Source organism: Aedes albopictus, chromosome 2, assembly GCF_035046485.1.
Source record: "Aedes albopictus strain Foshan chromosome 2, AalbF5, whole genome shotgun sequence".
In the NCBI taxonomy this organism is placed as follows: Eukaryota; Metazoa; Arthropoda; class Insecta; order Diptera; family Culicidae; genus Aedes; species Aedes albopictus.
Window position 1 is genome coordinate 386190794 of NC_085137.1, and position 24693 is coordinate 386215486.

The window sequence follows — 24693 nt, forward strand, 5'->3', positions numbered from 1 at the left end:
GCTGTGTAGAGATGTGTCTACACTGGTTGGTGGTTTGAATAACAATGATTATTTATTTAGGAGCAACGTCATACAGAATAACAGATTGCTACGATCCTACATCCCTCCCTTGTTTTATACTCGCAATGATCCTACTACGTCCTGGAATAGTTCGTATATCCAATCCACGCATGGTGATGCAAGTCACTTGAACATGATATCCCAAGATCCGATGCTAACGCTAGATAAGATATCCGTCATGAACCCTGGTAGGATGTTGGCGTCAATATAACACAGACAGGTACGCTGATCCTCCACTACGCCATCGTGGTGCGGAAATCATATCTTGGGAGATTTGATCTGAAAGAAGAGGCACGTGAGTTATTGTTTTGAACATAATAGTGACATTAAGGAAGAGTTCTTTTGTTGATACTATAATTCCACCTGGTTGCTTCAAAGCTTTCTTTCTCCATTTCTTAAATCATTTTCTAATCACGTGCGCCTTGATAGCTAAAGCCTCTTCATTGCTTTCACTTATTGTTCCAGTTTTTTTCTTCATGATATTTGAACTCTAAAATATATAACAGTTATTTTGATTAACTTCATTACAAAGAACCTGGATCTTTTACCGGGAAATTCTCAATATCGCTTATAAGCCAAGCAATAGTGTGCTATCAATTCCATTTCAGGGTAGATCTTTGAGCAAGCCTTTGAGAATTTTCCTGAGGTTCGTCTTTGTGGCATCGCCCTGCAAGAGTTGCCTGAGTTCCGCTCATATCAGAGGATCGCCTCTAGACTTTTCTATATAACTTGAGGATCGCCTCCAAGTTATACCTGAGGATCGCCTCCAGGGTTTTGTCATAACCAGAGGATCGCCTCTAGGTTACACCTGAGAATCGCCTTCAGGATTTTCACAACTAGAGGATCGCCTCTGATTGTACCTAAGGATCGCCTCTAGGATTTTTATAACCAGAGGATCGCCTCTTGGTTACACCTGAGGATCGCCTCTAGGATTTTGTCATAACCAGAGGATCGCCTCTAGGTTACACCTGAGAATCGCCTTCAGGATTTTCCCAACTAGAGGATCGCCTCTGATTGTACCTAAGGATCGCCTCTAGGATTTTTATAACCAGAGGATCGCCTCTTGGTTACACCTGAGGATCGCCTCTAGGATTTTGTCATAACCAGAGGATCGCCTCTAGGTTACACCTGAGAATCGCCTTCAGGATTTTCCCAACTAGAGGATCGCCTCTGATTGTACCTAAGGATCGCCTCTAGGATTTTTATAACCAGAGGATCGCCTCTTGGTTACACCTGAGGATCGCCTCTAGGATTTTGTCATAACCAGAGGATCGCCTCTAGGTTACACCTGAGAATCGCCTTCAGGATTTTCACAACTAGAGGATCGCCTCTAGGATTTTTATAACCAGAGGATCGCCTCTTGGTTACACCTGAGGATCGCCTCCAGGTGGTTCAACATTCTATCATTCTAATTCCAGACTCTGCCTTAATCTAATTGATCGCCTTAGTTTCTTAGACTTCTCCTTGCAACCCGAGGATCACTAACGGATACCAACCATACAGGTATTTAAAGGTTATATCAATATTTTTTTCTATCTTCAATATCAAATTTACTTGATTTATGAATCTGACTACTATCCTTTTTGGAATGTTCGTTACAGTCGATCCCAAGAATCATCTGTCTCACAATAACTGAGAGCCATTACAATGTTATCCGATCGTTAATGAGAGCCATCCTGGTTCTATATTAGATATTCGTAAATATATAGAAATAAGTATACTGCACCTGTACATCCCTTAGCACATCCTCCACATCCACATCTACATCCTCTGTTATGTGTTATCAGTGGCACATAGCGTGCGTATTTTTTTTTATTATATGAACACTGTCACAGATGCTAATCAAGAACTTTGTCTTTAAAAAAATATCTTTTTCATTCATCATAGAAGAACACTGGCCGGGGATTAGATATCACGCACCTGAAGGTTTTAAAAAACCGTAATCATAGCTGAAAATAACTGTATTTCACTTCCATAAGTTCCAAATCCTGAACTATTGATTTTTTTTTATTTTTACTATCAGTCAACTAATGATTTTACTGTTTGTTTTCTCATTGTTACCTTTAGTTTATTATTTGCAAATTGACTTTAGTAAGCCGTGAATAAAACGTGTTATTTAATTAATGGTATGCGTCTGCCATGTCTTATGTATATTTGGATATTCACTATTTCCCACAAAACTAATTTAATTTTTATTATTCTAAATATGTATTTCAGCATTCATCATACAGATGAATTCAATTGGTGAATTGTAAATTGTTCATAGTGCAATTCCTGATGAATATAATATCACGTTAGATCTTTCTGGCCTACGTTGCCTTCTTTAATATATTCCTTGATGCAAACATTATTATTTAGTTTTTTCCTGTAGTAATGTGATTCTCAGCCTAAAGCTAATTAACCCTCGGTTAGGAATGACATTCGATTGCATGTCTTCAGCGAGAACACACCAGGTCTGCTCTACAATTTCAATATGTAACTGTGTCCATGTTTTCCTCACTGCATTGATCTTTAACCATTATTGTCTATCCGGTAGGAATCAAGACTGACATTAAATAAAAAATGGCATTTTTTCTTGGTCCACGAATGTCGCCACTTTTCCGCGATTAGTGCGCTGTGTTCTTGATTACAAGGAGATAGATGCACATTACTTCCAAAAAGATTCAAAATACGTCGTGAGTTGGATCGGGTCGCGACTCAGTTGTGCGACGTCCGGTTCGGTGGCGGTGCGACAATATTTCCAATAAAGCAGAGCGATTGACCAACCGCCAAATAGGAAATTAACCTCAAGCTCGTGTACTGACACCACAGTCTTTCGTTCCCTACAAATTGCATGAGTGCAGTGCATTCTTATCTCTGTCTCAATTTTAACCGAAACCTTATTCTTATACAGAATGGAATGTTTTGCAATATAATATCAGATTGAAAATCCACTCTGCCAGTTTGACATTTCCCAAAGATAATAATTTAGTTTGTGATTGGTTACACTATCACATTGGTTTCTTGTGTGAATGTAGCTGATCTGACGATACTGGAGTGGAAACTGTGGGCGGTCAATCCAGCTCAAACTACAAATACTGAAATTAATGTTTCTCTACCAAAGTACATTTTCAATTAATTTTTGCATTCAATACTCAGCAATCCTTTCGCGTATTTGTCATGCTTCCTTAATACAAAACAAGCTAATATAATTTAGCGTTCTACATAAGTAGATTGTTTTCATCAAGAAAAACCCCATAAGGTACGCATAATAATCGGTTTCATAAATCAAAGTATAATGGTGTAGTCTGTAATGTAGTCTGAAATTACGTGGAAGATTTTGTAAAGTGTGAATGAACTAGGGTAGTTATCTTACTGATTTTTTCTTCTGTAATGCCTCATCACGGACGAAAAATAAAAGATTTCAATGACTTACCGTCTGAATATGGAAATAATATAAACGTTATCCCTTTGGCTATTTCAAGTACCGTCATCTGATCATTGCATATTGATATGATCGTATTTAGTCGACCTTTAGCTGAAGATCATCGAATGGTATATCCGGCCCTACTTTCATGTTCCGTCGTACAATACTTCTTTGGTGTCCAGGCTGTTCAATGCGAGCTCGTATTCTTGTTTCCTCTCCTATTTATTCCATGGCTTCCTTCATTCTCCTTGTGATCTGGTCAAAGGTTTCCGGAATACTTAATCCTTTCGATTGAGCGTTGGGGTGTTACGCATTTTACTCCTCGTCGCCAAATGTAGAGATGTGTCTACACTGGTTGGTGGTTTGAATAACAATGATTATTTATTTAGGAGCAACGTCATACAGAATAACAGATTGCTACGATCCTACAAGCTGTACCCGCCTGAAACATGAAGTAGCAAAGGATGGGTTGTGGAGTGGACCTGGTGTGATGGTTAGAACACTTGACTATCACGCCGAGGACCTGGGATCGAATCCCATTCCCGACAAACGTGGGTTCTTCCTTCGGAAGGGAAGTAAAGCATGGGTCCCGAGATGAACTAGTCTAGGGCCAATAATCTCGTTAATAAAGATAAAAATGGACGGGCTGGTGAACTGGAGCTAGAGCACCTCTAACTATTTCTACAATTGTCGCAAAAACCTTTTTTCCAGTAGGAAAAGCACTATCCATCACGCCGCCACCACTCTGATTTTTCTTCGCAATGTTTGCATGGCATCGAACACATTAGCTGTATTTACATATACTTAGCATAATCCGAAGCCCTTTGACACTTTCAACACCAATCGACGGCGGTGGTGGTGGTGGTAGAGGAATGGATACCGGCGAGCGCGGGCTTTGTAAAGGGACCGACACTTGGAAGATCATCACGAAAGTCGTACTCGTGGGCACAGTTTGCAAATTTCTCCTTTGGACTCGCTAAATAAAGACACTCCCTGTGACGATTAACTAAGACGTCCGCATGGTTCCATATAGACACACGTTTTTCTTCCAATTCGGACAACGAAGAATTGCTACAATTTCTCGGACTCGAATGATCCGGCATTTTCGTTCGACTGCTATCTATACCTACTAACAGGCGGATGCGTGGATACTACACTGGTTATGTAGGGTGTATTTCTTTGGTGGAATGAAGACCAATCAGGCGCCATCGATACCAACCGCAGCGTGGAATCCACTGTCCGTCGGCCGGCACACTAGCCGTGAAGCGACAAAAGTGCAGCAAAACGTTTTTCCTCATTTACTACAAAAAAAAAGCGTCTCGGTGTTGATCCCGAGCTCCAGAAAAGACTATGACAGGGACCATCTTCCGATTTCTGAATGAAATTTATGCGATTCAAAGTATATGTACAACAGGCTGTTGTTCCTCAACGAATTTCAATAAATTTGGAATGGCTTGTAATATAGCCCTAATAAATACGTTTCAATCTAGAAATTGTGTGTAAGTGGCTCTCAGTTAATAGAACATAGAACAATAGGGTCAGGAATAGGCTTCGTTCAAGAATAGACCAGAAAATAGGGAAAAAAAATATCACATGTTAAGTGGTCAAACTTTAGCATTATCAGCCGCTCGGAAGATACATAACCGTAGCACGAAAACGGAAAAGCGACAATATACCTACAATAACTGGTACCGAACCATAACAACTTCAGATGAGTAGCACCACCACGCGGTTGCAGCAAATTGCAGTTGCACTGTATCACAAACTGGCTGCATCTCCCATTCGTGAAGTCTTCTGCAGTTGCAGTTGCGCTTTCTCCTTGCTGGCAGCGAGATGATCAACTGGATCTGTGCTTGGTCGATCAATGTCGATCATCCCTCTGGACAATAAGGCGCTGTCCATAAAGTACGTAGACTCAGTTTTTGCAACACAGACCACCCTCCTTCCCGCTCGTAGGCTTTCGTTCATACAAAATTTTAGAAATTTGTATAGACCGTAGATTTTGGATAGAGCACCCCCTCCCTCCTCAGAGCCAACGTTGGTTATCACGTGGTTATCAATGGATTTTTGCGACGGTCCAGAATCTTTTCGTAATGTAAATATTTTTGAATTTCTTGGGCATAGAATATCATCGTATCTGTCACACTATATATGAACGTGAACAGATAACTTAGCATAACAACTATCTGTTCAATAACTATATAAAGTGTTTATAGAACAGCTGAGAAGCACTTTTGTCCACCCAACGGCAGGAATAAGCGGTTGAACTTATTTTTTGAGCGTGAGCTTGATTGACCGTCGCCCGTCGATGCTATTTCAGTATCGTCAGATTAGTTACACTCACACAAGAAACCACAGAGTTAACTACTGAAGTCTAACAAGCATCTTTAGTGTGTGGCAGGGATGGGAACACTCACTTGCAAAGAGTTACACTCACTTGCTATTTTCTCAGCTCAGAAGCGTTGTATGGACGACTTTTGCCTTGTGGCTTTGTCTAAAACTTTGCCGAATAGAGTAGGGGTCGCACACGAACCTCAAAGTCGTGATAGAGCTGTGGAAGCGACTCTCCACGAGGTAAGTGTAATATACATTCAACTCGTGGAGAGTTGCCTTCGCAGCTCCCACACGACTTCGGTATGCGTGTGCGACCCCCACTCTATTCGGCAAACTTTTAGACAAAATCACCAGGCAAAAGTCGTCCATACAACGCTTCTTGATTGCACGCTTCTGAGCTGAGAAAATAGCAAGTGAGTGTTACTCTTTGCAAGTGAGTGTTCCCATCCTTCTGTGTGAGTGTCGGCGATCTACTAATTTTAAGCGAGAATGACGCCTGCTACGTCAGGTTACAGGTGGATGTGAGAAAAAGGGAGGAAGCGATGATTGCAAATTCTTGCCCACGGCAAACCGTGGAGTCATCTGCGTTTGCACAAGTTCATGCTGAGATGTGGAAGTAATTGAGGAGATTTTGCGGAAGAGGATTCCACATTGTGGACTGTTCGGACCCGTATGAAGTTGATTATCAGTTTTTACTTCTTTACCCAGTCATTCTGGGTAAGAATAGCAGTAAGAAAAGAGTGTACTAGTTAGGTGATCCCTAATTCATGATGTTTTGTGATTTACCGTGCCTAGAAATGAATGGTTAGTAGATATGTTCACATCTCAGAAAATGTCTAGACAAAATTATTGCTCCTACTCTTATTACTGCTTCTCCACTAGTCAGTATCATAATTCTCATGCTAAAATAAACTACTGATCAAATTTTCAGCTTGATTGATAAAGATTACGATGTGCTTCAAGTTGATTTGATAATTTCGGGCTTTTGTACTCTTTAAACATCATTACTATTGAATGGAATGACAAAACAATTAAAACAACCGATCAGGCTAAGGCCGGGGTGGCTTCTGTTGTACATAGTAGCTGTCTCCATTCCACTCGGTCCATGGTTGTTTGTCTCCAGTTCCGCACTCTGCGTAGGGTCTGCAGATCGTCCTCCACTTGGCCGACCCACCTAGCTCGCTGCGCACCACGTCTTCTTGTACCGGTCGGATGACTCTCGAGATCCATTTTAGTCGGGTTGCTATCCGACATCCTGATGACGTGACCCGCCCACCGTAGCCTCCCGATTTTTGCGGTATGGACGATGGTTGCTTCTCTCAGCAGCTGATGCAGCCCGTTGTTCATTCGCCTTCGCAAAGTCCCGTCTTCCATCTGCACTCCACCGTAGATGGTACGCAACACCTTCCGTTCGAAAACTCCAAGGGCGCGTTGATCCTCTGAACGTAGGTTCCATGTTTCGTGCCCATAGAGGACTACCGGTCTAATCAGCGTTTTGTAGATAGCTAACTTCGTGTTACGGTGAAATTTATTCGATCGTACAGTTCTGCGGAGTCCAAAGTAATCTCGATTTCCTGCCACAATGCGTCTCTGAATTTCTCTGCTGGTGTCGTTGTCGGTCACCAGTGAGCCCAAGTACACGAATTCTTCAACCGCCTCGATTTCATCACCGCCGATATGAATTCGGGGTGGCGGGCGCAGTGATTCCTCCCTGGAGCCCTTTGCCATCATGTTCTTTGTCTTCGACACATTAATGACTAATTCGATTCGCCTGGCTTCACTCTTTAGTCGGATGCACGTTTCCGCCATCATCTCAAATTTACGAGCTACAATATCAATATCATCAACGAAATCAAGCAGCTGAACGGATTTCGTGAAATTCGTTCTGCTCGTGTTTATCCACGCTCTCCTAATTACACCCTCTAAAACAATGTTGAACAGCAAGCACGAAAGACCATCACCTTGCCGTAACCCTCTGCGAGATTCGAAGGAACTCGAGAGTGTTCCTGATACTCGAATTACGCACATCACTCGATCCATCGTCGCCTTGATCAATCGTATCAGTTTATCCGGGAATCCGTATTCGTGCATAATCTGCCATAGCTGTTCTCGATCGATTGTATCATACGCCGATTTGAAATTGATGAACAAGTGATGTGTGGGCACGTTGTATTCGCGGCATTTCTGCAACACCTGGCGGATGGCGAACATCTGGTCCGTTGTAGCGCGTTCACCCATAAATCCAGCCTGATATTGCCCCACGAACTCTCTTGCAATCGGTAATAGACGGCGGCATAAAATGTGAGAGAGTATCTTGTAGGCAGCGCTCAGTAGTGTGATCGCGCGGTAGTTCGCCAGATTCATTTGTTGAATCAACCTTTCATTCACACCCCACAAAAGCTCTTAGGCATTTCCAAGTTGGTTTTCACTGCTGCAGAATGCAGCAAAAGCTGTTCACACTTGTTTCCGTCGGTAAAATGTAAACAATAAGTTGTCTTCGCTTCGGGAGGATGCAAGCAAATATGTCATATTTTGTAGTTTTTAGTTTGTTGTGTAGTCTGTAATTTGTAGTTCTCTGTTAATATTTTAAGGAATTTGTAGTTCTTTCACAATATGTTTTCACATGATATGGAAGCAATTTTATAAATTAGAGATTGATACCAAATTGGACATGAGGCATTATGTGAGGTGCTAGAATAAACTCGATCATGATTGGTCGGTGCATAGTTAAACGGGAATTGGATAAAATCCAATGTAATGTCTGGCAAGTTTACCAATATTATTCACTGTGCATCGTTCGTCCCAACAAACCGCAATAAATTAAACCTTTTTTTCAATTACAGTTTCCTCGTGTTAACATAAACTGCTATCTTTAAATAGACAAAATTGTAGTGGCATGCAACTGGACACCAACCAGGTACAGTTCAACATTCAATTTTAATCTCTTATGCTCTGATGGAGATTAAAGCGATCGTAACGCTCTTGTTTGCACACAGTCCTTTCCTGTTTTTTGTCAGTAATGGAATTTAGTCTTTTCGGCCATTTGCAAAACTCAATTATTGCTTAAACTCCGTTGTGTAGTACATACATAAGAAATTCAACATAAATGATTTTTCCCATCGTTTATGGGTCGTTTATGGGTCCCCGTCGTATATGGGTGATACACAAATTGTGTCACGCAAAAATCGACCATTTGCAACCCTCCCTTCCTCCCCATAACCCAGGCAACATGCATGTCAAATAGGAGTTACGACAGCGCAAGTTTTGGTTGTATAGAAGTAAATTTTAACAGAATGCTGGATTAACATCGAATTAATTTCTATACAACCAAAACTTGCGCTGCCGTAACTCTTATATGACATGTGTGTTACTTGGGTATCCCGAGCAGGAGAAAATAGCTGAAGAATAACTAACTCAGGTATGGAAATCCGAATACCTACAACCTGAATGAGGTATTAAGTAGCCCTGCATAAGAGGTAAAATACCTAAAATAATAACTGGTGAGTATTCTGTGCACAACGCGTGGCTAATAACATCAGGTATCGCAATACCTAAATGATAATCGGCGATTTTTCCTTACAAATAGCGATTTTTCCATAATTGAATAATACCTCAAGCAGTCCTCAACACCATACCAATAATTCATTGAGGTATTTCATCAATACCTACAAAATACCAAAATAATTTATTTTCAATACCTGGATAACCGACCAATACCTTGTCTTGGTATGATACCTGACTTTTGTATGCTCCAGTTACGTGGCAGTTATTCATTCCTGCTCGGGATGTCACACTTTTTGTATGAGACATCAATATTGTTTGTAAGGCTCGTCACGTTCTGCAAAACTCCCTTCTCTCTAAAAGCGTGACGAAATTTGTGTACTACCCCTTACACACAGCTGTTTAGTAGAACCAGATTTAAATTCGATTCACAGTCAGTTTTCAATGTTGGACATTTTCGTGAATGCACACTTCGCACTTGCCATGTAAATATGAAAGATATAGACGAACGAAAAGAAAAAGAAGTAGAATAGCAGTAAGAACAATTTATTTAAAGAAAGAACGTTTGAGAAAAAAAAGTTTTGCTAAGAAGTTACAAAAATGGAACAGAACTGTAGTTACAATCCCCATCCTCCTCCTTCCCCATCCAACTATATCCAATGCACATCGGTAATTCAAACGTGCAGCTTGCGAGTGCGACTGGAACTTTGTATTTTGCTGATTCTTTTTTAACCTTTCGGGCAGCGCAAGATTCCGGATCCGATGCAGTTAGTATGGAGCTTTGAGCAAAAAATATCAATCGGATCATGCAGAGGAACGGGGGCAAGACAAGAGAATTTATGTTCAGCGGGAACAGAAATTATGTTGCCGCCGTCGCCATCGTCGTCGGGACGGGAAAAGGGCATTGCCCTCTTCGAAGAAATGCATTCTCTCTTTGTTGATATCGGGAGGTGCCTTTCCCATTAGGTTGTTGAATGTTTGAAGTGGGCAGGGTATAGAGGTACTTACAATCCCGGCTCATTCCTACGGCGAGACACTTCTTGAAGCGACAGTACTGGCACCGGTTTCGGTTCAGTCGTATCACCAGACACTTGCCATCCCGCAGGCAGCGGTACTCGATCTGCTTCTGGATGCTCCGGCGGAAGAATCCTTTGCAGCCCTCGCACGATGTCACGCCGTAATGATAGCCGGAGGCTTTGTCGCCGCACACCTTGCAGGCCACGAACGTCTTCGAGGAGGTCGTCGAGCTGGCATCCGAACCGGCACATTGCTGCTCTGTAATGGGAGATTCGTAAAAGGACACTAATGAGTGAAGGGTCATAATGCTTCCTGAGGTGGGAAAATTGGCATAAGGAATGGGGACCAGCATAATTGAGCCACTTGAGCCACTTCAAATTTGAAGCCGATCTACACAGATTTTTATGCCGTTCTCGTACGCCAAAGTGAACTGAAAGGCTTTATGAGCTCAAAAAACGAATATTTTATAGATCAACCTTTTTTTTCATATTTTTGTACACGTAAGAAAATAAGCTTTTAAGTAAGATTGGGAATTGCTTCCGCTCTATTAAATATAAGAAAATCGAATTCGTGTTTTTTCCATTTTGGTACAAGTTGGGCGTTCTTATATAGAGGAACTAATGTATATTCGACTCCGCAGAACTCTACGATCGAATAAAGTTCGCCGTAGCACGAAGTAGACTATCTACAAAACGCTGATTAGACCGGTAGTCCTCCGTGGAGTACTTGGAGTTTTCGAACGGATGGTGTTGCGTACCATCTACGGCGGAGTGCAGATGGAAGACGGGACTTGGAGAAGGCGAATGAACCACGAGCTGCATCTGCTGCTGAGAAAACCAACCATCGTCCATACCGCGAAAATCGGGAGGCTACGGTGGACAGGTCACGCCATCAGGATGTCGGATAGCAAACCGACTAAAATGGTTCTCGAGAGTCATCCGACCGGTATAAGAAGACCTGGTGCTCAGCGAGCTTTTTTCAACGTTCTAAAAGGACCTAAGTTTTGAAGAGTTTTCATGCATTAGAATATTGTTGATAATCGCTCATAATTTCATTGAATTCGGTTCACTGGTCTCCGAGATATAACAGCTCAAAAATTAGTTATCTAAAAAATAGTGTTTTACGAGAACGGTTCTAGCTTCACGAAAGATTAACCAATCGAGCTCAAATTTGTACCAATGATGCACATAAAATAGGTTGGCAAACAGTTAAAATTTGAGAATTCTTGATGCACTGTATGAAAAGTTATAGCATGTTGAACTTCTTTATGAGAGAAAAAAAGTTGCCTATCCCAAACATTTTGGCCACCCCCTATATATTCGACAATATTGTTCTCTTCGTCATGGGGGTGTATTAAAAACTTGTTGAACTCAAAGTTGGCCTCAAACTTTTCCCAACTAAGCTAAAGCTTAATAATATCCAAAGTCACCTGATGTAAGAAAGATTTGGTTTCTAATTGCTTTGCTCCCACATACTTGCATGAAGAATATCTTTTGTGATATTGTAAATTTTGCTTACGCTCTCTCAGATATTGGAAAATAGCCTATGCGATTTTAGATGTTTTCCGCCCTTCTAAATTTCAGCAAAATTGGCAGGGATGGGAACACTCACTTGCAAAGAATTACACTCACTTTCTATTTTCTCAGCTCAGAAACGTGCAATCAAGGAACAATGTATGGACGACTTTTGCCTTGTAGTTTTGTCTAAAAGTTTGTCGAATAGAGTGGGGGTCGCACACGCACACCAAAGACGCGACAGAGCTGTAAAAGCGACTCTCCACGAGGTGAGTGTAATTTACATTCACCTCGTGTAAAAAAAAAAAGTCGTCCATACATTGTTCCTTGATTGCACGTTTCTGAGCTGAGAAAATAGCAAGTGAGTGTAACTCTTTGCAAGTGAGTGTTCCCATCCTTGTCCATAGGTGCAAAAAACGTGTAAAAAAGTATTCTTTATTATTATTGAAATATACTTTTTCGAATTACAAATATATCTGAATCGCCTTTATCCTCCCTTTCAAATAATAAGAAAATCTGCTACAAGGAGTTTCATAGCATGCGTACTCATGAATTCACCTTGTTATTCACCCAGTATATATATGAATAAATAAATTTAAAAAATAAATAAATAAAAGAAGCGGCATTTTTAAAGTGATGGAGACGCATGGTTAATCCATACGTATATGAGCACAAACCTTGAAATTTTCGAAAAAATGCGGCTCAAAACGACTTCAACAACATTTCTTAGTTTTTGATATGTTATGTAAAAATAGTTAAACTTTCGTTAAAAAATAAATAAAAGTATAGTCGTTGTGGTCAAAAATAGTGAAAATCCTAAAATACTATTTTGACATGATATTTGCAAAATTTAAAAAAAATGAGAATTTTAAGAATGAACATCCTAATGGCGAAACAAATACATACGAGTCTAATTTTTTCGGTAACGAGGAGTGTAGGAGTGATACCGAATTTTAACAATATCGAAGCACTTTTACTTTCGTCTCTATTCTTATTTCATGGAATGGCTGAACAAAGAATATTAAAATATAATTCATGCGAGTAATTTTCTCAACCTCCATATGTAATAGAAGTTTCTAATCATTAATAAAGGAAACCGTCTACGATTTGTTGTGGCCTCAGTACAGTTGGTGACAAAAGTTGTTTGCCATACAAAATGCTAGTATCCAGTAGCCAGATTTTACTGAAAATTGAACCACAATCTTCAAAGAGCGATCAATGGCGCTTAAGCCTAGGCTTGTTAGCCAGGACACGTGGTCCAAATGCCAGTGCCCCATCCCGGAAGCAAAAAGGCCCATGGAGTGACAAATTTCTTAGCTATGTCACTCCCAACGTTGGTGTTAAAAAAATCACTTACACTCACATCAACACATCTACATGATCAACTCAAATACACTTACACAATCTGAATGTTGCCGTATCACTCGCTTATAGTGAATCCCCAATCAACCCTTTCCAAATATCCAACTCCTTGACACCTATGAGGGTGTCGGTGAATCACTGATCTCTTTTAAAGTAGGTGTCATATCATCACATCCTTTCCTATCCTCGTAACGGAGAAGATGGGCGTGGCCGGCAATGGAAGTTTTCATGTCTTTTTTTTACTCCAACCTCTGATTGGATAGCTGTTCCTTCCCAAATAGCATTCCATATGCAATTAGAATGAGAGTATTAAAGTTTTAACATGACAACTTCCAGTAAGCAATCTATGAATTACTCCGTTACAACGCAACGCAACGCAAAATAGAGGTAACCGTCCACGAATTTGTATGGCCTAAGTACAGTTGGTGACAAAACTTAGTTATCAAAGTTTGTTTTCCATACAAAACGCTAGTTTCTCGGCTTCCAGTAGTCAGATTTAGCTGAAATTTGAACCACAATCTTCAAAAATCTTGAATCTCAGTTCGCCAAAATTTCATTGTGTTCTATAGTCTGTAGTCAGATAGTTCCAAAGGGTTGTTCGAAGACAAAAGTAAGTGACCGACGGTCGATTTCATATAGCTTGAAAACGAAAGCTTGTAGCAAGTGGCTTTGTTTGATCAATATATCCGTCTCCTAGAAATGAATAACTTCGTCGAACAAGTCATTGAGCCACAACCATTTGGTATCGACAGACTTTTTACTGTCGGTTGCTTACTGTAATCTTTGAACCCTTTGAACTCTCTGAAACTAACATCTGAGTTAAATTGGACCGCTGGAATCTATAATAAGATAATAGATCAGATATAATACCCAAAAATTGTGCATTTTTTATGGAGAAACAGCCTTCGATAACTAACATTTGTCACTGACTGTAGAAAATGCAAATCACATTTGTGAGTTTCCAATTTTGTACCCCACAAATGCCTCCTGAAATCCCACTACGGGCTCTTAAAATAATCATTTTTTTCATTCGGAAATATTCCTCAAGGAGTTTCTCATATCACCACAAATTCATCAAAATAACTTCTTGGAATTTCTTTAGAAATTAATCCAGTAACCACTTCAAAAAATCCTACAAGGAACTTCAAAGAAATTCTACCATGAATTCCTTTGATGATTTCTCTGAGAAACCCAACATTAATTCTTCCATTGTCTTTTCAAGGAAATTCTCAGTTTCCTTTAGCATGTTCTTCAAAGTTTTTTAGAGAATAAAATCATAGAAAATTTCAAGAACTTTTATATATATATATAAAACATTCTCTAGATTCCTTCCGACATTGCACCATGGATTCCATCATAGAATACTTACACCATTTTTTTTGAAAGTTCTTTTAAACATCTTGCATGCATCGCTTCAGAATTTCCTCTAGAATTTCCTTCGAAACTTTCGTTAGAGGATTCCAAAGAAATTTCTAAAAAATCTTTAGAAAAGCCTCTTTGGGTTCCTCAAATAATCATGCAAATATTTTTTTCAGGAATCCATACGAGAAATACTATAAGGAAATCATCTCTGGATTCCTTCATAAATGGTTCCTCTACAGCCAAGGATGTATCAAGAAAACCTTCCACTAGCTCCTTTAGAAATTCTTAGAGATTTCCCTGGCTATTCCTTCAAAAATTCCTATTTTGTTGAATAGGATGCTAAACTGGTGGCGATATGCGACTCGCGGTTAAATGAAAGCAGGTACGCATATAGCCTCCACTTTAGCATCATATTCAACATCATTTACGACTTTCATTCATTCATCATTAGAATGCATTTACTAACCAATGTCGAAATAAGTTCCGGTCTTCGGCATCATTCGTCATTGAGGTCTGAAGAATTCAATTCGGCTTTGACCCTATGACTTCATTCATATGGCAATGCTTTACAGCGCGGAGAACCTTTTTCGAAAATTCTCCATAGTGATTCCTACAGTGTCGGACAAAACAATAAGACCAGCGGTCCTATTTCATACAAAATGGTCAAGTTTGACGATATGGTACTCGGTTTCTAGTAAACCGATTTGGCTGAAATTTTGACAGCCGACTTCGAATTACGGGAATTTTGATTTGTATTAAATTGATTGAGTTCTGTTCACTACTTCCAAAGTTACAGATATACGGTGCGACAAAATTCTAACACCAGATTTTAATGATGGTTATTTGTTGCCAATTCAATAAAAATGTCCCCAAGTTTAAATGGCATCCTTAATTTTAGTACTTGTTTATCAATCATCAAGTATCAGATACTCTCAAATATCCTTTGGTGATGGTAATCTGAAAGTGGTCCTATTATTTTGTCGTTTCGTATATCTGTAACTTTTGATGTAGTGAACAGAACTCAATCAATTAAATACAAATCAAAATTCACGTAACTCCATGGCGGCTGTCAAAATTTCAGCCAAATCGGTTCACTAGAAACCGAGCATCAGATCGTCAAACTTAGCCATTTTGTATGAAAAATGGCTGGTGGTCTTATTATTTTGTCCGACACTGTATATAAACCTATTTTGCTTTTGGGCCACCATTAAATCACCACCGAAATGGCTGAAAATTTGACAGGACTCTAGTTTTGCACCAAGGATTGTAATGAACATATGGGAGCTGTGAATTTTTGACATGTTTAAAGTCTAAACTGCCCTACTAACCAACCTAATGTATCCAAATTTTCCAAAATGATGTAAGTTGAAAACAAATGGAAATACATGCTTGTGGGTCGCCATATGTTGTGACAATCAAATGTGGGTCGCAAGCTGAAAAAGTTTGAGAACTCCTGATATATGGAGTAGGGAAGTGGAACCATCTCGGCAGGGGTCCTATTTTGGGCACTATTCTGCTATAACTCAGCCAATTCTGAACCAATTGACACAATTTTTGGAACGCGATGAGATACGTATGGGATCTAGCCGTGTACAAAATTTCACGTCAATTGGTTTGGAATTGACTGAGTTATAGCGAGGAGTGCCCAAAATACCGGCCGCTGCCCAAGTGGTTCGCTACCCTATATGGAGAACGTATGCAAAGCACTGTACGAAAAAAAGTTTCATTTTTTATTTGAATCGAAAAATAAAACTTAAAAATCAATTATCTCATCTTATTGTTAGTTTTTTATATATGTTATAGAGGGTATAGGTATAATGCAGTTTGTTGCACTATGAGTCAAGATAGAAGAATGATGGACAAAAGTTGTTGTTGTTTTTTAATAATAGAAGTTGGATTTGTTTTAAATGTATAAATGCGCTTCAAAAATTTCTTCGTTGCCCGATTTTATGAAAGTATGCATAATCTATCTATATAAATAAAAATGAAATCGTGTTTGTATGTCACGAATAGGTTCGGGAACGGGCCAACGGATCTATACCATTCTTTCAGTGTTTCACCCGTGCAGAGCCCCGACGTGTTCGTACGAAAAAAAGGCTGACACAAATTTCGATTTTCTCTTATGTCACCCCCTCGGAAAATTTTGGTCGGAATCCAACATTATGAGGGGGGACACAAATTATTCAAAAAATTCAAACTTTTTATAGTGAAATTAGAGCCGTCGAGAGAATTTCTTAACAAATCCGATGAGTTTGACGATTTTGCCTAATTTTTTGGGTAATTTTGCATCAAATACGTTTATTATTTATCGTCCCCTCCTTTGACGAGTCAACGAGTAAAGTGACAAAAGAAGAAAATGAGATTTTTTCCAGCCTAATAGGGAAAATCGACCAAGAACGCGCCGAAAACGAGAAAATTTGAAATCATGTTTTGCGATGCATTTTTCTACAGAACTGCGTGTAAAAACACAATAGGCAGGCAGGCAGAACGACGTCCGCGGGGATAGCTACTATTCAATAAAAATATTCACGACAAAATTCCGGTAAGGTCTTGTTCACAAAAGTCATAACGCTGGGAGGGGTAGGTGGATGTCATTTATGATGCCTGCATTGAAGTTGCCAATGTGTTTTTCATTGTTACTGGCTGACATCGTTCATACAAACATCTTCCTGTTCTATACTCGATAAATCATCACTACTAAAAAGGGCAGTTCGATTGGCCGACTCCAGACGACACGGACCACAAATTATGAATATGCTGCCGAGCTTCCGTAAGGTTTTGGAAACTTGATGAACTCTTCTACTGTTGAATTTTTCATGTTAGATTGGAATATCATACATCAATATCTAAAATTGATTTATATACACTTCGTAAATTGATTGCTTTTAATTTGTGGTTATATGATTTTGTAAACTTATGATATTTTGTTCATATTTTGACGTTTTTCCTATGGTACAATAAATAATATTGGATTTTCTTGGGAAAAATTCTCAACAATCGAAAACATTCGAAAACATTCGAAAACGACCAGAAATTGAATACTTCAGTTAATTTTATAGTAAAATTACTATATTTCGGAAACGGTAGAAAAACATTTAGTCAAATTTTGCCGTAGTCTTTTTTTATTGCAAACCATGCGTTCTTTCATAAAATGGGATCGAAAATTTTTTTGAAACGTGTTTCTTCCACTTCAAAAACTCCTACTTTTTAAACAAATTTAACTTTTTTGTCCATCTTTTCTCTATCTTGACCCATGGTGAAATGAACTGCATTATATGTTCGCTATTACATATAAAAAAAATAAGAATACCTTTTGTGAGATAATTTATTTTTATGTTTTATTTTGAATAATATGAAATAAAATGTTATTTTTTATAGAGTTTATAAATAACTTCTCCATATAGTTCCATACATTGTCTAAAAAATATTGACGAAGATAGCTCAACAATCAGACCGTTTCTGAGATATTTTTTTTTTAAATTGTTAGTGTTGTTTTAGTCAAAATGTGAAACTGATACTGCAAATTTTTCGTTTTGATAATGACAAATGCTTATTCAAATTTGAGTTAAATCAAGAAAAATAAAATAAAAACAATTATTTAAAACTCACAGATGGGCCTAGACACAAAACACGTTTGTTTACAAAAAGCAGATAATCCCCTTTTCCAATGTTGGCCCAACATTTTCGGTACAGTTGATATTCGTCGATACCATACATATTTAACATATATTTAACATATTCTAGCATAGCACCTTATGGATCTATTCATGTACTTACCCGCATGTCATCAATTAAAATAAATGCGATTCTCATGATTGTCCCAACGGAAATTTTCACACACACGTGTAGGCCGTTGCGACAACGAACGGGTTTCCCCTAATATGAATATGAATAACAATTGGGTGATTAATGCAGCTGCTACTGGGCAATTACTATCATCTCACATATGATGCAGCACCGACCCGGAGTCAACAAACTGGATCGGTGCTATAATTTAGTTTCCATCTCATACTAAAACAGAACATTCTGTTCTTAACATTTGCAAACAAGAGCATCTCATAAATTCAGTGATTTTTCTTATAACTTTCTACCAAGTATAAAAAGCCAGATAGCATATATCCACCGCTTACTCCACAAAACCATGAAGACCACTCATCGTCTAGTCATCGTCGTGTGCTTGACGGCAGTTCTGATCTCCTCCGGTTGGGCTCAAGCTTCCCCCGACAAAGGTATACTGCTCAACCAATTAACCAACAATGTAACAATTGATATCCTTCAGCGATCGATCCAGACGTTCCCATTCTAACTATTGTGTTCACAGTTCCTTCCGGCCCTAAGGAATGCGGCGAGAATGAGATCTATCTTGAGTGCGGCAGCGAGTGTCCTCCGACCTGCATCAACTGGAGACTTCGACGCAGGACGACGTACTGCTCGAGCACGTGCGTTCCGGGGTGCTTCTGCAAGGTGAGATATGTGCGGGACAATACCGATGGAAGCTGCATTCTTCCTAGGGACTGCAGGAGGCGACTGCGAACCCGGGGACCGGAAGAGTAGTGTGTGAAATGATGATTGTGTTAATTTGGAATTGCATGTGTATATGGAATAATATTATTTATTTGAAGAAAAGCTCAATAAAACTCAGGATTTGATACAAGATCAATAAAAAAAATCTTTCAATTGGTCTCATGGTGAAACATCTAGGATTTTAGTTCTTAATTTGCATGTAAACATGCATGGTTAGACCATCTTTGATATGAACTTCAGAAGCATTAATTTGATAAATAGGGTAACGAGTCTCAGTGCATTACTTAACCCTTTAAAGCCGGAATTTTTCCAAGCGTTATTATTAAGTTTTTTTTACGTATTTCTGAGGTTTTGGTGCTCAATAGCATAGAAAGGGTGAAATATGATTCAGAATATATTTTCTGGATATCCTAGGTCATCCAAATTGTTCTTGAGTTTAGATTTGAAAGTCTACGCGTGTAACTGTAACTTCTTTCATTTTACAAAGCTATGATTTGTAACCTATCGGTAGGTCTACTGAATGTTCAATAGACAGTATCAAATCAGTCGGAATATCCTAGGTCATTTAAACTGTTCTTCAGTTCAGATCTTAAAGTCTACGAGTGTAACGGTAACCGCTTTCACTATACAAAGCTGCGATTTGTAATCTATCATGTCCAGTAAGTTTCCTGAATGTTCAATAGACAGTTCAGTCGGAATATCCTAGGCCATCCAAACTGTTCTTGAGCTTAGATCCTAAAGTCTACGCATGTATCGGTAACTCCTTTCATTTTACAAAGCTACGATTTGTAATCCATCTTGTCCAGTAAATTTTCCGAATGTTTAATGGACAGCATCAGATCGGTCGGAATATCCTAGGACATCCAAACTCTTCTTGAGTTTAGATCCTCAAGTCTACGCGTGTAACGGTAACTTCTTTCATTATACAAAACTACGATTTGTAATCTATCATGTCCAGTAAATCTTCTGAATGTTCAATAGTCAGTATCAGATCAGTCGGAATATCCTAGCTAGCTCACTCAAAGTGTTCTTGAGTTCAGATCCTGCGGTCTACGGGTGTAACGGTAACATCTTCATTTTACAAAGCTACGATTTGTATCCCATAATGTCCAGTTAATCTTCTGAATGTTCAATGGACAGTATCAGATCAGTCGGAATACCTTAGGCCATCCAAACTATTTTTGAGTTTAGATCTTAAAGTCTTCGCGTGTAATGTTAACCTCTTTCATTACACAAAGCTACGATTTGAAATCCATTATGTCCAGTAAGTCTCCTGAATGTTCAATAGTCAGTATCAGATCAGTCGGAATATCCTTGGTCATCCAAACTGTCTTTGAGTTTAGATCCTGAAGTCTACGCGTGTGACGGTAACCTTTTTCCTAATACAAAGCTACGGTTTGTAATCTATCAAGTCCAGTAAGTCTTCTGAATGTTCAATAGACAGTATCAGATCAGTTGAAATATCCTAGGCCATCCAAACTGTCTTTGAGTTTGGATCCTAAAGCCTATGCGGGTAGCGGTAACTTCTTTCATTATACAAAGCTACGATTTGTAATCTATCATGTCCAGTAAGTCTTCTGAAAATTCAATAGACAGTATCAGATTAGTCGGGATATCCTAGGTCATCCAAAGTGATCTCGAGTTTAGATTTTGAAGTCTACGGGTGTAGCGGTAACTTCTTTCATTATACAAAGCTACGATTTGTAATCTGTCATGTCCAGAAAGTCTTCTGAATGTTCAATAGAATATCCTAGGACATCCAAACTCTTCTTGAGTTTAGATCCTAAAGTCTACGCATGTAACGGTAACTTCTTTCATTATACAAAGCTACGATTTGTAATCTATCATGTCCAGTAAATCTTCGGAAAGTTCAATAAACAGTTTCAGATCAGTCGGGATATCCTAGGTCATCCAAACTGTTCTTAAGTTCAGACCCTGAAGTCTATGGTGTAACGGTAACATCTTTCATTATACAAAGCTACGACTTATATTCTATCATGCCTAGGAAATCTTCTGAATGTTCAATAGACAGTATCAGATCAGTCGGAATATCCTTAGCCATCCAAACTGAGTTTGTTTAAGGTTTCCTAAGAACTTTTTCGAGCGTAAGTAATCGAACTACAATCTACGTGCATAACTTGTGTGCTTAAATGATTGAATAAAAGTCATGCTTACACAGCCTCATGCAACTTTGTGCAAGTTCAATTTTAAGAATCTTTAAGAGCTCCCTTGAGTATAGGTCATCGGATCTACAATCGTTAATAGTCTGGAACGTTTTGAATCTCTTCTGAAACCACCTGATACGTTTAAGGAATGCTTCAACACCAAACACAAGTTCAATTTTAAAAATCTTTAAGTGCTCCCTTGAGTATAGGGCATCGTTTCTACAATCGTAAGCAGTCTGAAACGTCTTGAATCTCTTCTGAAACCACCTGAAACGTTTAAGAAACGCTTTGAAACGCCGCTGAAATCTCCCTGAAGCTTACTTAAGTGCTGTGGTCCAAAATGTATTTTCAGAAACTGTAGGCTCCCTTAACCCACTTCAAAACCCCCTGTAACCCTCCGAAACCCCCGAAAACGCCTGCATAACGCCTCTGAAACTAATCAAAAATCCTCTGCAGCTTCCGAAAACACCCTCGAAATCCCCCTAAATCCCCCCGGATACCATGTAACGCACCTAAAACCCTCTGAAACCCCCAAAACGCCTTCGTAACGCCTCTGAAACTCGCCAAAAATCCTCTGAAGCTTTCTAAAATGCCCTCGAAATCCCCATAAACCCCCCTCGGACCCCATGTAACGCACCTGAGACCCTCAGAAACCACCAAAACTGCCTTCGCAATGCTTGAGTAACGCCTCTGAAACAATCTAAAAGTCATCTGAAGCTGTCTGAAATGCATTCGAAATCCCACTAAAACACGCCTCCCCTAGACCCCATGTAACTTACCTGTGATTCTCAGAAACCACCGAAAACACCTTCGTAACACCTGAGTAACGTCTATGAAACTCGCCAAAAATCCTCTGAAGCTTTCTGGAAAGCCTTCGAAATCCCCCTAAACCCCCTCGGACCCCATGTAACGCACCTGAGACCCTCAGAAACCACCGAAAACGCCTTCGCAATGCTTGAGTAACGCTTCTGAAACACTCTAAAATCATCTGAAGACTTCTGAAATGCCTTCGAAATCCCGCTGAAACCCCCTTGGACCCCATATAACGCACCGGAGTCCCTCAGATACCCTTAAAAATGCCTACGTAACGCCTGAGTAACGTCTCTGAAACTTGTCAAAAATCATCTGAAGCTGTCTGAAATGCATTCGAAATCCCCCTCGGACCCCACGTAACGCACCTGAGACCCTCAGAAACCACCGAAAACGCCTTCGTAACGTCTCTGAAACTCGCCAAAAATCATTTGAGGCTTTCTGAAATGCCCTGAAATCCGAAAACTGCATCGGATCCCATGTAACGCAACTGAGACCCTTCGAAACTCCCCGAAAATACCCCTGAAGCCCCCCGTTGCAACGCCTCTGACACCCCCCCCCCTTCCTGAAACTACCATGAAGTCACTCTGAAACCCCACATAGCCCCCTTTAGATCTCCAGGCCACTCGCCTTTCTTATACTTCTTTTCAATCTTCAAATCCATTTAGGCAATGAACTGAATCCATTTAGGTAAAAACTCTATTTAGGCAGTCCCGACTCGTTACCTAAAAAACTATTATAACAAGTGTAGAACTAAAGCTATGGTCTCCGAAGTAGTTTGGTTGATCTGGAATATTTCAAAACTATCTTGGAATGACTTACAAAATGCCAAGGGGAATACATATTACAGTTGGATGTGTAATGGTACAATTCATTGTGCGAAGACAATAATTATGCAACGTTACGCAGTATATCAGATATGGTTACTATTACGAGTATAGGCCTGAAGTTCTTAACTCCAAGTTAGTTTGGCTGACCTGGAATATCTCTGTAGTGTCTCTAAATGGCATTTGAGATTTCAAGAGCTTCATAATAGTTATTTATGTAACGAGTTGCAAAAAGTTGATTTTTTCAGCACGAGTCGTACATTTATCCAACGAGGCTTGCCGAGTTGGATAAATACGAAGAGTGATGAAAAAATCGAGTTTTGCAACGAGTTCCATACAAAATTTTATGCAATGATTTTTTCATAATCCAACTCATTTGAGTTGCATAATGTTCATAATGCAACTGAAATGAGTTGCATTATGAACATTATGCAACTATTTTTCATTATGCAACTCATTTCAGTTGCATTATGAACCAGGTCGGAAAAGTTGGCCATTATGATACCAAAATGAGTTATATAAAATGGAAATTATGATACTGAATTGCATAAAGTTATTTCTGTAGATTTGAAGGGCTTCATTATAGGACAGTTTGGACGACCCTGAATGTCCCAAGGGTTTATAATAATATCAAGTAGACTTCAGATTGGTCCAGTAACCGCGATTGATTGTGCAACGTTACTCAGTATAGCAGATATGGCTGCTGTTACGAGTGTAGACCTGAAGTTCTAAACTCCATGCTAGTTTGGCTGCCCTGGAATATCCCTATAGTGTCTCTTAATGACATTTGAGGTTTCAAGAGCCTCACGGATCTCAGCAGATTATGCAATGCTATAATGTATGGCGAAAACACATAAAGTAATACTTGTAGATTTGAAGGGTTTTATTATAGGACAGTTTGGATAATCCTGAATGCCCAAAAGGTTTATAATAATATCAAGTAGACTTCAGATTGGTCCAGAAATCGCAGTTGATTTTGCAACGTTACTCAGTATAGCAGATATGGCTGCTGTTACGAGTGTAGACCTGAAGTTCTAAGCTCCATGCTAGTTTGGCTGCCCTGGAATATCCCTATAGTGTCTCTTATGACATCTGAGATTTCAAGAGCTTTGCGGATTCCAGCAGATTATGCAATGCTATTATTTATGGTGAAAGCACATAAAGTTATTCTTGTAGATTTGAAGGACTTCATAATAGGACAGTTTGGAACACATAGAACATCCCAGAATTTATATTTGATATATTTTGGTATTCTTGCCGCAGGTTAAATGCAGACATATGAACCCAACCCATATCCATATTCAGCTTTTAGAAAAACTGGTATGCCAATTAGTTCGTTTCCCCAAACTTTATGGTGTTCAGGATGTTCTAGATTGTCATTGAAGTCTCAAATACAAATATTCCCCTTTTTCTTTAATAGAGGACTCAATTTGCAACAACTCTGCCGAAGACAGTATTCTGTTTGAATGTGTGAATTTATACAGCCACGTCTATGTTGGGGTCATATATGAACCCTCCAGCTCCAAAGGGTTTATTGATATAAGTCATAAGATTCAGGAAACTGTATAGTAAGATGTACATAGATGGTTAAGAATAGAAGATGGATTATAGTTTATTGAGTACAACCAATACAACCCATTTCAACTGTCTTCACAACGACTGCGGAAGTGGCTGACCCGTAACGGTTCCTCCAGTCAGATTTAACCTAGCTCCAGTTCAATGATCTTCGCGCTCCTATAATAAGCGCTCGTCTTCCCTACAGTAAGAGCTACACCATCTCACATCATCATTCAACAACCTTTTAACATTGA

The 24693-nt window shown here is 39.3% G+C and overlaps 2 protein-coding genes across 3 annotated transcripts in view; one reads left to right on the forward strand and one right to left on the reverse strand.

The window, feature by feature from the left end:
- Positions 1 to 24693, reverse strand: part of LOC109399436 (ecdysone-induced protein 78C) — a 134295-nt gene that overhangs the window by 26665 nt on the left and 82937 nt on the right. For both annotated transcript variants that reach the window (XM_029878964.2, XM_029878963.2), the window contains one exon: positions 10310 to 10576. In XM_029878964.2, coding sequence (XP_029734824.2) covers positions 10310 to 10576 — 267 coding nt within the window. The remainder of the gene's footprint in view (positions 1 to 10309; positions 10577 to 24693) is intronic.
- LOC109399437 (cysteine-rich venom protein 6) lies at positions 18092 to 19135 on the forward strand. Its single transcript, XM_029878966.2, has 2 exons — positions 18092 to 18785; positions 18848 to 19135. The coding sequence occupies exons 1-2, from the start codon at positions 18698 to 18700 to the stop codon at positions 19108 to 19110; spliced, it is 351 nt and encodes a 116-aa protein (XP_029734826.2). The 5' UTR covers positions 18092 to 18697; the 3' UTR covers positions 19111 to 19135.